This window comes from Rhinoderma darwinii, chromosome 5 (assembly GCF_050947455.1).
Source record: "Rhinoderma darwinii isolate aRhiDar2 chromosome 5, aRhiDar2.hap1, whole genome shotgun sequence".
In the NCBI taxonomy this organism is placed as follows: domain Eukaryota; kingdom Metazoa; phylum Chordata; class Amphibia; order Anura; family Rhinodermatidae; genus Rhinoderma; species Rhinoderma darwinii.
In genome coordinates this window covers 107,502,220-107,516,702 of record NC_134691.1, presented here as the reverse complement: position 1 = coordinate 107,516,702, position 14,483 = coordinate 107,502,220, and the positions used below count along the sequence as shown (strand labels likewise).

Genomic DNA, 14,483 nt, shown 5'->3' with positions numbered 1-14,483 from the left:
CCATTCAATATCTGCAGACTGGCACAGGCATTTACAGTATTCCTACCTTTCTGTTTGTTATAAAGCCAGAGTAAATAGCTTCTTTATTCTTCTCTTTTTTCTCAAAATCTTCTTTGGAAAGTAAAAACTCATGGACATCTTGGGAGTCTGATGTCTTTGTAATAATCTTAAAGAAGTAACATCCATACTTAGTAATGAAAAACCATATGCTTATAATAAAGCAAATCATGAAATGAACACTACAACTAAATTGACTATTAGAATTTTTGAAACCTACAATTCACACATATGAAGGCACAATATTAAATCAAATGTATGCATTTTGCCAAGAAGTGAAATGACCATAAAAACCCCACCCCAAATAAAAACAAACAACTTTACAGTGCAACTGTATTTACAGTGAACCAGTTACCCAAAGGTGAGGTATTTCTACACTGTACTGTGATAATCATTTTTGATTTATGGAGGATAACTGCGGTATCCTCCAGGGGGATAAAAAGAACTGCCACATTCTATTTAATTCAATTACGGGAGAATAATATTCATTATTACCTTGTGTCTTCTATAAAGTGGATGTGTGTAAATAAAATGTATTTAATGTATTACGTTATGCAGCCATCTAATATACATGGTTTTGATAAAGCAAACAGTGTTTTAATTCCTCACCATTTTGGCTTTCAAAGGGAAGATGTATTAAAACTGCTTCAGTCTTGATAAAAAAAAAAAAAAAAAAAAAAAAAAAAAGCTAGAGAAAAATGTGACACATTTGTCACATCTTCGACTGTCCGTGAGACTGAATGAAATCTATACCAGCCGGGAGCGGGGCGTAGATTTTCACTATAATATCCTCTAGTTTCTGGCGTAAACTATAATAAATGCGTTGAGCCGTGAGTGGCCTTGCCTCCATTTCAAGAGCTCCACCCACTTTGAAAAGCGGCAAAAACAAGGGACAAAAGGCCCAAAGTGAAATTTTGTATGACTTTTGGGACAGAAATTCCCCCAAAAAGCATTAGAAAGTTAAATCACTAAGCTCTAAAAATACCCTTTAAATACAAAAAGCTCTATTTTCAATAGATGCTTAAACGTAGCTCTACCATAGCTGTGACTTGCGAAATGCCATTTCATTGACCGCCAATTGGCAACTTTTCATGGCGCTGTGTCATGAGCCAGACACAGTACCCCCTGCACTTTAGGGTGTTTGCCGAAGTGTCTATAGGTAGTTGGGCTTCTTCTCTAACAGAGTCTAGAATGGGAGTTACCTCCAATCCCAGCCAATATACCCACTAAAAGCCGTGTAAAGTTGAGAATAAAATAAATTAAAAAAAGAAACATCCCCCCCCCCCCCTTAAAGGAAGCTTCAATATGGGTAGGAAGAAAAAAAAAAAAGTAAATAATGGTATCTCTGCGCCTGTAACGACCCGAATTATAAAACAGTCACGTTCTTTAACGTACTGTTTTAATTGATGGTTTTCGGCTCATCCTAGCCACCCAAAAACCGCAATAGAACGCAATCAAAGTTGTGTACCTCAATATGGTACCAACAAAAACTTGATACTTAGATCATATAGCTACGTCGGCAGAAAAATAAAAATGTAATGCCTCTTAGAATATGGCAACACAAAAACAAATACTTGATTTTATTGTACAGTAGTAGAACAAAAAAAAAAATAATTGGCATTAACGTATACTTAACAACCTGAGAATAAAGTGATTATGTTATTCATACACCATGGTAAACAGTGTAAATTTAAGATGCAAAAAAAAAAAAAAGGCTGAACTTCTATTAATTGCCTAACAAAACACAAACAGGTCACAGGGAAATTGCCCCATGTTATCGGTTAATGGAATAGCAAAAGAGAGATTAAAAAATAATTCAGCCAATATCAAAAAAGATGGTGCTAAGCTAAATTAACAATTGGCCTATCCAACTTCTTCATGAATATATAACGTGTTATAGGCCATATGCCTAAGATTTTAACCTCAAGAAATCCACGTGACAAAATCAGAATGATTACCTCAAATCTGCATATTTGTTCCACTGCATGTGAATGAGGTTTTGTTCAAACCCACACACCTAGTCCTGTACCCTTAGTTGAGGATTTTTAATGCGGATTCAAAACCTAAAATCCACAACGAATACACTGCTTGGGCACATGGCCTAAAGACTTTTGAAGGTTAGGTAGAGCTCCAGTACATGTACCTTTAGTCCGACTTGTCAAAAGTGGTCGCACTGCCAAATGTTGAAAGACAGTACTCCATAATTGAAAAGAAAGTTTTAAAAATAAATAAATCCAAATCTATGTCCAAGACATATGCAAATGTATGCATGGTAAACTTATTTTTTTGTACATAGATGTATTGAAAAATGTAGTTTGCGCTTCCATTACATGTGGGTATGCTGTGCTACAATATATACCCGTCACTCATATGCCAAAAAGGACACACTCTGAATACTGTATTCAAAATCAGTGTGTACATCAGTGTATACGCCGCACATACCAAAGACATGGCAAACATTCTTAAGTTGTTACTTGTGTTAACAGTTGAGTTTAGAAAGGTGCTTATGCGCGGAGATGTACTTACACGAGTGGTATGACCAATAAAGAAAACAGCTTGCTTTCCACCAACACCAAAGTAAGAGATATCACTGTTTAAACTGCGTGCAACAGAGGGAGGGCGGACATAACTTGCAACATCACTATTACAAAAAGAAAAAAAATATCAAAAAAATTAAATGCTTTGTGAACATAATTAAGTAATTACAATTCAAGTCTGGTTTCAGGCCTCTGTATCAAAGGGAACCGGTCATCAGCATTTCACTTATTAAACCAGCAATACCTGGTGGTAAATGGGTGAAAAATAATTTTTATGTAACCTATAGTGATCTTCTAAATCGGCTCCATACCTTTAGTATTCCATTTTTTAGTGTTCCTGCACTGTATGCTAATGGACATAAGAGTCATATCTTCATTCCTCAAGCCTTTCAGAGTTAACCCCACCTCCTTACTTTTGATTGACAGCAGTCAGGGCGGGCCAGTTTTCGGCGGTGGGCGAGCATAAAAAGTCGAATGAACGAGACTGCCAGATTATTACCATAAAAAGGTGCAAAATGTTTGCAGACCATTATTTAGCGGATAACGGCAATGAACTTTTGAAAGCAGCGGCCAGCGAGGGGCGAGTAGAATTCAATAGGTGAAATGCTGTTGACAGGTTCCCTTTAAGGCCTCCTTACCCAAACTACTCGAAGGTCTACTGAACTTAACTCAGATCACCAAAGGGCTCACACCATGGTGATTGAAGTTCAGTTAAGCAGTACCATGGGAGGTGCAGGTATTGCGGCCATAAAATAGACGCTAAAATGCACTCATATTTTGGCCATCTAAAACCACGTTTGGAATGGGATTCCAGTAGCCATCACGAAAGTGCGATGTTATATAAGATAAGTGGATTTGGAAATATCACTTCTCTTAATTTTTTGCTAGGGAACGGTTTAGGTTTTTGTTTTTTCTTACCCACCCCATTAAGATGGGACAGTCACCAAAATATTTTAAACATATCTGCCATGTAAGAATAATGATAATATAGATCATTGCTTTTCCAAATGTGCAAAGGCACAGCAGGAGAGGCAGTTTTAAGGTGCTCAGACACAAATAACAGTCAGCCAAAACAGCTTATTTCAGCATGACTGGCCTACTAATGTGTATGGGGGAGACGCGAGTCGCCCCTAGAGCAGATTTTGGTGTAGAGAAAGATCAGGCATGTGGCTTATTCCCCTTTCGCCCATTGAAAACAAACGCGTGCTCGACCAAGCGGAGTGTGCTTGAGGGATTCAGAAGAGTGTATAGCCAAGTGGCAGCAAACTCTGAAATGCGCACAAAAGGAGTCCATTATGTTAGATCAAAGGAAGATATCCTAAACTAATACTTATTTTTGTAATTTTTAATATGTTCTATCTGTGCACATAGTTGGGTCCAGAAGTATTTGAGCAGTGACAATTTTCATAATTTAACCTCAGCCCAGAAAAATGGATTTGAGAAAAAAAACAAAAAAAAACAATTGAAGTGTAGATTGTCAGCTTTAATTTAAAAAAGTTAAAAATATTGCATTAAATCATTTAGGAATCAGACATTTTTTAGATGTTTACTCGATTTTCACGGACTCAAAACGAATTGGACAAACATAAGAATAAAGATTTTTAATACTTGGATGCAAATTCTTTACAGTAAATCCCTGCCTGAAATCTGGATCTCATGGACATCACCAAATGCTGGATTTCCTTCCTTGGCATGTTTTGCCAGGCCATAACTGCAGCCGCCTTCAGTTATCTGGTCTTTCTGCCATCAGTTTTGACTTCAGTAAGTGAAAAGCCTGCTCATTCAGGTTGAGGTCAGGTGACTGACTCAGCCATTAACCCCTTAATGACCGGGCCATTTTGCACGTTAATGACCAAGGATTATTTTTTGTTTTTTCACGGTCGCATTCCAAGAGTCGTAACTGTTTTTGTATTCCGTCTATATAGCCGTATAAGGGCTTGTTTTTTGCGGGACGAGTTGTATTTTGTAATTGCACCATTTTTAGATGCTTATAATAGATCGATGAACTTTTATTAACTTTATTTTAGGAGAGAATTGAAAATAAGCAGCTATTCCAGCATTGATTTTCACGTTACAAATTTACGCCGTTTACTATGCAGCGTAAATAACATGTTCACTTTATTCTACGGGTCGGCACGATTACGAGGATACCAAATATGTAAGGGTTTTATATGTTTTCCTACGTTTGCACAATAAAAAGCCTTTTAGAAAAAAATTACTTGTTTTTGCATCACCGCATTCCAGGAGCCGTCACTTTTTTATTTTTCCGTCAATGTGGCCGTACGTGGGCTTGATTTTTGCGGGCCAATGTGTAGTTTTCATTAGTACTATTTTGGGGTACATAAGACTTATAGATTAACTTTTATTTAATTTTTTATGGGGGGAATGGGAGAAAAGAGAATTTTGCCGTTGTTTTTTGCGTTTTTTTTGGACGCCGTTCATCCGGCGGTTTAATTAATGTGTTCATTTTATTGTTCAAGTCGTTACGATCGCTGGGATACCTTATATGTGTGTGTGTGATTTGTTTTGACACTTCTACTAAATAAAACCACTTTTTGGGCAAAAATAGTAGTTTTATTTAATTTTCACTGTAATTATTATTATTTTTTTTTTTTTCAGCAACTTCATTTAACTGATTCACATTTTTTTTTTTAGTCCCACCAGGGGACTTCACCATGCGATCTGCCGATCGCATATATAATGCTTTGGTATACTTAGTATACCAAAGCATTATTGCCTGTCAGTGTAAAAATTACAGGCAATCTGTTAGGTCATGCCTCAGGCATCGCCTAACAGGCAGATGCTGAAGGCAGACCTGGGGGTCTTTGTTAGACCCCCCACTGCCATGGAAACCCGACGGCAACCCGCGATTTGTTTCCGGGGGCGCCGATGGGGTGACAGAGGGAGCTCCCTCCCTCTGTCAAACACATTAGATGACGCTGTCACTATTGACAGCGGCATTTAATGGGTTAAACTGCCGGAATCGGAGCGCTCTTCGATTCCGGCAGTTGCAGCAGGAGCCAGGCTGTGTAGAACAGCCGTGCTCCTGCCGCTGATCGCGTGGGTACAGTCTCAGTACCCGCGCCATCACAGGACGTATATATCCGTCCTTCTGCGCGAACTAGCAGCTGCTGAGGACGGATATATCCGTCCTTCGGCGTTAAGAGGTTAAAAAACATTTCATTTCTTTGCCTTAAAAGATTTTCAAGTCTATTCTAGGACAGGGAGTGCTATAAAATAAAACTAACCAATACTCAATCCCTGAAATGCTTCACCACAACAGCTCCGTTCCTGGAAGTTTCTGCAGCAGACACATGCTGTTTGGCACATGACTGATGCAGGATCTTCTGGGACCAAAACAGCTGCACTGGAGCTTGGAGGCCTCTGCACTAAATAGTTGTTTTTATAACATTGCCAGCTAAAGAAAAGAAATGGAAAATATCATGGAAAATCCCTTTAGGGGGCTCTTTGGAAGTATGTTTTGGGTCAACATCAATCTCTACTGTAAAGCGCTGTACTATCAGTTTTGCAATATTTGACCGACTGAGCAAAAAGTGTCGCCCTATACAATTCCTCCTGCTGCTTGTTTCCACAATCACATGATCAATAAACATCAGTTCATACTTACCCAGAACTCCCTGCATTTTCCTCCCGTCTGGCCTCCTGGGATGATGTTTCATCACGTCACCGCTGCAGCCAATCACAGGCTGTAGTGGCAGTCACGCCGGACTTGATGACGTCAGAAGGCCGGCCTCCAGGGATGACGTTTCATCCCATGTGACCGCCTCTGCAGCCAATCACAGGCTGCAGCGGCCACATGGACTGCCGCGTCATACAGAAAGGTCGGACTGGAGGAAGAAGAGGGACTCGTCACCAAGACAACGACCTGGGTACGTATGAACTACTTTTTATTTTATTTTCATCAGCAGCCTCTTCTCTCCATCAGTGCTGGATAGACAAGTGGCTGCCGATTAGTGTAATATCCCTAATGTACTTCTGCACGTCCGGCCGTTGCTAGGCAACAGCTCCGTCACACACGGATACCATCAGTTTTTTTTGACGGCCCCATTGACTTGCATGGGCCTCACGGTCACGTAATCTCGGACCAAAAGCAGGACATGCTCTACTTTTGTCGGAACAGAGCAACGGGACCATCAAAAAAAAACTGAAGTGTGCATGGCCCCATTGAAATGAATGGGTCAGGGTGCTAGCCGTCAGAAAAGCGGCTAGCACCCTGAAGAAAAAGACTGAAGTGGGCATGAAGCGTAAGCCCTTCCTTTCCATCTTCATACTGTTCTCTTCCATCCTTCTGGTACAAGTTTATCTTGGTTTCATCTGGGTCGCTTTTTGGGATATTTTCTAGTAAAATGTAATCTGGCCTCTGTTCTTGTGTTACTGGTGTTTTGCATCTAGAGATGAACGCTCTGCATTTACATTCATAATGGCGTCTTTATTGCATGCTTGGTTCAAAGAGAAATTATTTGACCTGTGCATGTGCGAGCATGATGCCTCGTCGAATGGGACAACCCACTGAACGAACGTGACTAATGATGCGCCGCCGTTCAGGGAGCAGACCAGGAGAGGACTTCACCCGGAAGTTAAGAAAAAAAAAACCCGGTTGTGACTTCATCGGATGTGCTAAATTCAGATGAGGGCGGCGTCACCGGACACTAATTGCGGTTAGAAGAAAAAAAAAAAAAAAAAAAAAAAAAAAGAACCTTTCAAAGAAGTATATTAGAATGTTAGTTTAACCCTTTATTGGCCAGCCTATTTTAAAATAACGACCAAGTTGTATTTTTTCATAGCACCATTTTAGAGTCCATATAATTTATTAACTATTAACTTATTTTTGGGGGGGGGGGGGGGGGAATAGAGAAAAAAAAAATTTACATTTCGCCACAAAAACACTAACTTTATTCGGCGAGCTGTTAGAATTGCAACGATACCAAATTTATATAGATTTTGTAAGTTTTACTACTTTTACACAGTAAAAAAAATAAATTTCTCAAAATTTAGTTTGTGTCTCCATATTTGAAGCGCCATAACTTTTTTTTATTGTTCTGCCGATACAGCTGTATGAGGGGTTAATTTTTGCGGGACAACTTATAGTTTTTATTGGTACCATTTTGGAGTAGATGCGACTTTTTGATCACTTTTCTTAAGGCAGGATTCACAGAAAATAGCAATTTTTCCATTGTTCTTTATTTTATTTTTTACAGCGTTCACCGTGGGGGTTAAATAATGCAATGGCTTTATAATTGCAGTTGTTACAGACGCGGCGATACCAAACGTGTAACTTTACTTTCGTTTTTTTTCATAATAAAGCATTTAAGGGGAAAGTGTTTTTTTAATTTTTTTTCACATTATGAAAACTTTTTTTGTACTTTTTTTTTTTTTTTACTAGCCCTACTAGGGGACTTTAATATGCGATCATCTGATCGCTTTTATAATACACTGCAATACTTTGTATTGCAGTGTATTACTGCCTGCCCGCTTAAAACAGACAGGCCTCTGCTAGGCCATGCCTCTGGCAAAACCTAACAGGCATTCACTACAGGCAGACCTCGGGGCCTTTATTAGGCCCCCGGCTGCCATATAAGACAGACACTTGGCAATCTTATCGCCAGGTGCCGGTGGGATAGAGAGGGAGCTCACTCCCTCTCTCCAAAACAACTCAGATGCGGCTCCCCCTATTGAGCGCTGCATCTGAGGGGTTAAACGGGTGAGATAGATACGGATATCGTTCTCACCCGTTCTAACAGGGATGCCCCCAGCCCTCAGCTACCTCTCAGAAAAGATTTAACGGCTCACTGCTCTGTTTATTTATCCTGATGTAGTGGCATAAAAAGCCTTATGCATCAGAATAAGGGGGGGGATTCACACGAGCGTGTATTCGGTCCGTGCGGGCCGCGTGATTTTCACGCGCCACGCACAGACCAATACAAGTCTATGGGGCAGTACAGACAGTCCGTGCTTTTTGCGCAGCGTTTGTCAGCTGCGCAAAAAGCGCGACAGGTTCAATATCTCCGCGTATTTCGCGCATCACGCACCCATTGACTTTGAAAACCACGCAGGTCGCACGGAAGCCCTTCCGTGCGAACCGACTGAAACAGCGCACCAGCTGTCAAAAGGATGAATGTAACCAGAAAAGCACCACGTGCTTTTCTGTTTCCAAACATCCAAATGGAGTGTCTGTGAGATGAGCGAACCCGGACAATCGAACCGAACTTCACCGGGTTCGGCCGAACCCGGCAAAAAAATTTCCGGTACACGACGTCCGGAGATAGTCACTGTCCAGGGTGCTGAAAGAGTTAAACTGTTTCAGCACCATGGACAGTGACTACCGATCCCAATAAACATGAACCTGTAAAAAAAAACGAAGTTCTGACTTACCGATAACTCCCGGCTTCTTCCTCCAGTCTGACCTGCCGGGATGACAATTCAGTCCAAGTGACAGCTCCAGCCAATCACAGGCCAAGCACAGGCTGCAGCGGTCACATGGACTGCCGCGTCATCCAGGGAGGTGGGGCCCGATGTCAAGAGAGGAGCGTCACTAAGGACGCATCACCAAGACAGCCGGGAAGTTCTCGGTAAGTACGAACTTATTTTTTTTTTTAACAGTTTGCTGTATATTGTGTTCGGCATTCACTGTCGAGGGTGCTGAAAGAGTTACTGCCGATCAGTTAGCTCTTCCAGCACCTTGGACAGTGACGGGCGTCGACTAGCCTCATCTCTATGATGGCGGCTGCGCGAAAATCACGCAGCCGCGCATCATACACAGATGACACACGCAGCTGTCAAATGGTTTTTGCGCGCGCAAAACGCTGCGTTGTTTGCGCGCGCAAAAATGCAACGTCCGTCTGTATCTGCCCTAAAGCACATTAGTGGCCGCCGTGAAAAGGGGTATTGGCGGTCACTAACGGGTTAAAACCTATTTAGGATATATTCCTGAATAGTTTTTTTAAATTGGAAAACCCCTGAAACCCTATCGAATTCTACACGTGGAATCAACCCTAGACCTTTTATCTTCTTAATTGGTCATGAAATAAGGATGGAACATGCCGCACCCAGCCATGAACCTAGCTGCCAATTGAAAAAAAATATTTTTAGAATAGTTGAAATCCCATTTTGCGCGGGCTTTCGGGACACGCTTTTTTGGCACGTAATTAGGACTCCTATTGACTGAGAATTAGGCGCATTTCGGTACATTTTACGCAAACTGCCCTGAAACTTTTTTTTACAGGACGCGTTTTTTTTTTTAAATACGCTCGTGTAAAAAAAACAAAAACAAGTCGTATACACCAACAATGCGCTTTTTAATCATGCGTTTAGCGTATTTTTTAGCATGTAAAATGTGCCAAACACACAACAAATACGCGAAGTGTCAATAGGTCCTTATTTCTGAACGATCAAATATTTTTGTTAAACCACTTGAATTTAAGCTGAAAGCCTACACTTCAATCACATCTTCATTGCTTTTAAAGCCAACGTGGTGAATATAAAATGTGTGACTGTCCAGATACTTTTGGACTAATATCCATCTATAGATACAAAATATATATATATATTTTTTTTATTCATTTTTTTGTATTTTGTTTTAGCATTAAAGGAGTTGCAGCTCGGGCTCTGACCAAATCAGATTCTGTGCAGCTCAGCAGAGCCAAGTCCTGTCTTCTAAAAGGGCTTAACAAGGATGAAACCCCTAATAAAATTTTCATCAGCAGCCATATTATTAAAGGTGCATTTAAAAGACAGGCTGCAGTAGATGTTTTGAAAACAGAATACTCAACTGGATAAGGCTATGTTCACACAGAGTATTTTGCCGAGTTTTTTGACGCGGAAACCGCGTCGCAAAACTCGGCAAAAATGGCCCTAAAATGCCTCCCATTGATTTCAATGGGAGGCGTCGGCGTCTTTCCCGCGAGCAGGGAAAAAGAAGCGACATGCCCTATCTTCGGGCGTTTACGCCTCTGACCTCCCATTGACTTCAATGGGAAGCAGAGAAAGCGTATTTCGCGGTGTTTTATGCCCACGGCGCTCAATGGCCGCGGGCGAAAAACTGTGCGAAAATCGGCGTGCAGGGAGAGTAAAATCTGCCTCAAACTTCAAAACGGAATTTTGAGGCAGATATTCCTCCTGCAAAATACTCCGTGTGAACATAGCCTTAATCTCTCCGCTTAAGCTTTTATAACTTCAGCAGGAAATTATAACGTGCCGTACTAGTCATATGACCACTGCAGCCAATCACTAGCCTCAGTGGTGATGCTGCCACGAACCTCACATCACCGCTGAGGTCAATAATTACTAGCACGTCATCACTGCAATACAAGTAAACAGGCCAGTAGAGAGCACCGCAAGAATGGACTGGACAAGTATTACGGATTTTGTTATTTTTCATCACATCCCTTGCCTGCTGCTGGTCTTTCGGGTCACTTCACGCGGAAACCGCGTCTGAAAACGCACCAAAAATGCCTCCCATTGATTTCAATGGGAGGCAGAGGCGTTTTTTTTCCCCGCGAGCGGAAAAACAGTCTCGCGGGAAAAAGTAGCGACATGCCCCATCTTCGGGCGTTTACGTCTCTGACCTCCTATTGACATCAACGGGAGGCAGAGGGAGTGTATTTCACGGTGTTTTTGCCCGTGTCGCTTAATAGGCGCAAGCGAAAAATTCCAAACTGAATTTTGAGGCAGAATGTTCTGCCTACAAAAAACTCCATGTGAACATATAAATGTCCCAGAAAACCCCTTTAGGATACATAGATAAAAGTCTAAACAACAGCGTAGGTTACTAGAAGAAAGTCAGTCACAAAGTGAAGAAAATACTTATTATGCAATTCTATGTCATCACTGTGCTGTTTTCTGTGTCTTTTGGAGTAGACAAACGCACTGGTTTATAAAGATAAATTTAACAGCTGAGCAAAACTCTGGTCAGGCCCAGGAATCAATGTTCTGACTGGTGAATACCCAGTTAAAATGATTTGAGAAGTCAAATGTATTTTAAAGCTTAAAAATACTTTCCTAGAAATAATAATATTCAAAAACAAAAAAGGCAGCAATTTCTAACCTGTATCCTTCAGATCCTCTTCTAAATTTTGACAATCGGTATATTGCCCAGTTTTTAAGCTGGACTGAACTCATTCCTTTTCCGTTATCTATAACTGCAATAGCTGGTTTTCCTTGGGTTTCATCGAAAAGCTTTAATAAAAAAAAAAAAAAAAAAAAAAAATCACAACAAAATTAGAACTAAAAAAGGACTTAAAACCCTCTTTAACAAGAAAAAAACAAAATGATTCTTACCAGTCTTATTTGTATATTTCGAATGCCAGAATTTTGTGCTGTTGCTGAGAGCGAATTGTCTATTAACTCAGCAAGGGCAAATGCTGTAAATAAAATATAAGTGAGTTGTATGATTGTAAAGCTACATTTCACACTAAGGGTACACACAAAAACTAAAGATAAACTATTTAGGTTGATGAAGATGCGGATTAGATTTTTGCAGTCTAAATATGGCAAATATTAGACCATTACGGTTTGTTTTTTTAAGCTATTTGGATGTATTCAGGAAATAAATGTCATTATCTTGTACACACTGCTCCCCCTTGCTCACAGAACTCAGTCTCACAGAGCCAGGTGGCAGTTCCTCTTCCCCACTATATTACTGCATTTGCAATATATTGGGACATAGGTTTCTCATCATTTAGAGTAAGCCTTCAAGAAGGGAAACGGGGAGACAGACTGCTGCAAGGTGAGAAAGATGACACTTCCCTGATACGATACACTGTTCATTCATAAGGTTATATTCAGATGAAGTAATGTCGCATTATTTTTGTTGTGACCACGAAATGGCGACAAAATGGTTTTACGGTATATAAGTTAATCAAATATATTACTGCGCCATCTAAATCTACTGCAACATTAAAACCACTGACAGGTAAGAACCGTCAGCTCCTATGTGAATGTGTAGAATTTTTGTTTCCTTCCTTCCGTTTTTCCCCATCCCTTGGTTGAACTTGATGGACATATGTCTTTCTTGAACCGTACCAACTATGTAACTATGTGTTGGAAGCAGGACAAAATGGACAAGCCCAAGGAGTGACTGACAAGGGCCAAATTGTGATGGTAGATGTTTGGGTCAAAGCATCTTCAAAAACGGCAGGTCTTGTTCGGTGTTTCAGGTATGCAGGGGTTAGTACCTACCAATAGTAGTCTAATAAAGGAAACCAGCGAATTGGTGACAGGGTCATGTGCGTCTAAGGCTTGTGTGTGTGCATTGGAAGCAATAGCTAGCCCACATGCAACTCACTCCCATTCACTTGAATTGGATTGAGCTGCAGTACTAGGCAGACACCACAGAATATACAGAGATGTGCCTGTTAAACAATGAAGATGGCGTTTAACGCACTGGTGCACCGCAACCCCTTTGATCAGCTGATCGGTGAGGCTGCCGAGACCAATAAGTGTCCATTGAAGAAAGCACCTGCAATATGTGCACAAGCATCATAACTAAAGCATGGAGCAACGGAAGAAGGTGGCCTAGTCTGATAAATCCTATTTTCTTTTACAAGTGAGAAGCCGGATGCATGTGCGTTACTTACCTGGGAAAGAGATGGCACCAAGATGCACTATGAACAAGGCAAGCCAGCGGAGGCAGGGTGATGCTCTGGGCAAAGTACTGCTGGGAAACCTTAGGTCCTGGCATTCATGTGGATGCGAAACGAATCACCTACTTAAACAGTGTTGCAGACCAAGTAAACTCCCTTCATGGCAAAATTCTTCCCTAATGGCAGTAGCCTCTTTCTGCAGGATAACGCGCCGTGTCCCATTGCAAATGTTATTCCGGAATAGTTAGAGGAATATTACAGAGTTTAAGGTGTTGACTTAGCCTTCAAAAGGGAAAAACAAGTCTGATCCATAGGAGGCCCCCACCTAACAACTTACAGGACTTTATGCGTCCCTCCAGCCAAAAAATTTAAATGGACTATATATCGCAAATGTATAGTCGACTTACCTGCTGCCCCACTCCTGAATGATACGGCCTCCGTTTCAGTCTCAGACTTCCCAATGGAGATCTTCTTTGATAGACATGACCTCACCCCCTCCAACAGACCAGCACTTAGGACATCAGCGCTGCTGGAAACAGGTGCTGACGTCACCAGCGCTGGTCCATCGGAGGGCATGTCACAAACTTTCAAAGTAGATCTCCAAAAGAAAGTCTGAGACAGCAGCAGCTATTTTAGATACTGGAAAGCGGGCGATTAGAAGGCAGGCCGGATCATTCAGGAGCGGGACAGCAGGTACACTATATGGTCATTCCATTCTAAATTCATACCATTAACATGGAGTCTTACCTTTGCAGCTGAAAAAAAAAAAAGCTGGGGTAGGCTTTCTACAAGATTTTAGAGTGTGTTTGTGGAAGTGTTTGCCCATTTATCTAGCATTTGTGAGATCAGACACTGATGTTGAACAAGAGGGCCTGGCTCGCAATCTCCATTCTAGTTCATCCCAAATGTGTTCAATGGGATTGAGGTCAGGGCTCTTTGTGGACCAGTAAAGTTCTTACACACCAAATTCGTCCAACCCTGTCTTTATGGACCTCACTTTGTGCACTGGGGCACAGTTATGCTGGAACTGTAAAGGGCCATCCCCAAACTGTTGCCACAAAATTTGAACCAAACAATTGTCCAAAATGTCTCGATATGATGAAGCATTAAGATTTCCCTTCACTGGGACAAAGGGGCCTAGACCAACCCCTGAAAAACAAGCCAATAGCATTATCCCTCCTCCACCAAACTTTAGAGTTGGCACAATGCAGTAAGGCTTGCATGCCTCTGCAAGGTGATATTTTTTTGTTCAATTACAAGCAGGCTATGGATTCCCAGACCTTTCATA

At 41.2% G+C, this 14,483-nt stretch overlaps 1 protein-coding gene across 1 annotated transcript in view; it reads right to left on the bottom strand.

Annotated features, from left to right (window-relative positions):
* Positions 1 to 14,483, bottom strand: part of SMCHD1 (structural maintenance of chromosomes flexible hinge domain containing 1) — a 312,622-nt gene that overhangs the window by 259,891 nt on the left and 38,248 nt on the right. The window contains exons 4-7 of the mRNA XM_075826377.1: positions 11,892 to 11,974; positions 11,659 to 11,789; positions 2,584 to 2,698; positions 47 to 166 (exon numbers count right to left, since the gene is read on the bottom strand). Of these exons, the coding sequence (XP_075682492.1) occupies positions 47 to 166; positions 2,584 to 2,698; positions 11,659 to 11,789; positions 11,892 to 11,974 (449 nt within the window). The remainder of the gene's footprint in view (positions 1 to 46; positions 167 to 2,583; positions 2,699 to 11,658; positions 11,790 to 11,891; positions 11,975 to 14,483) is intronic.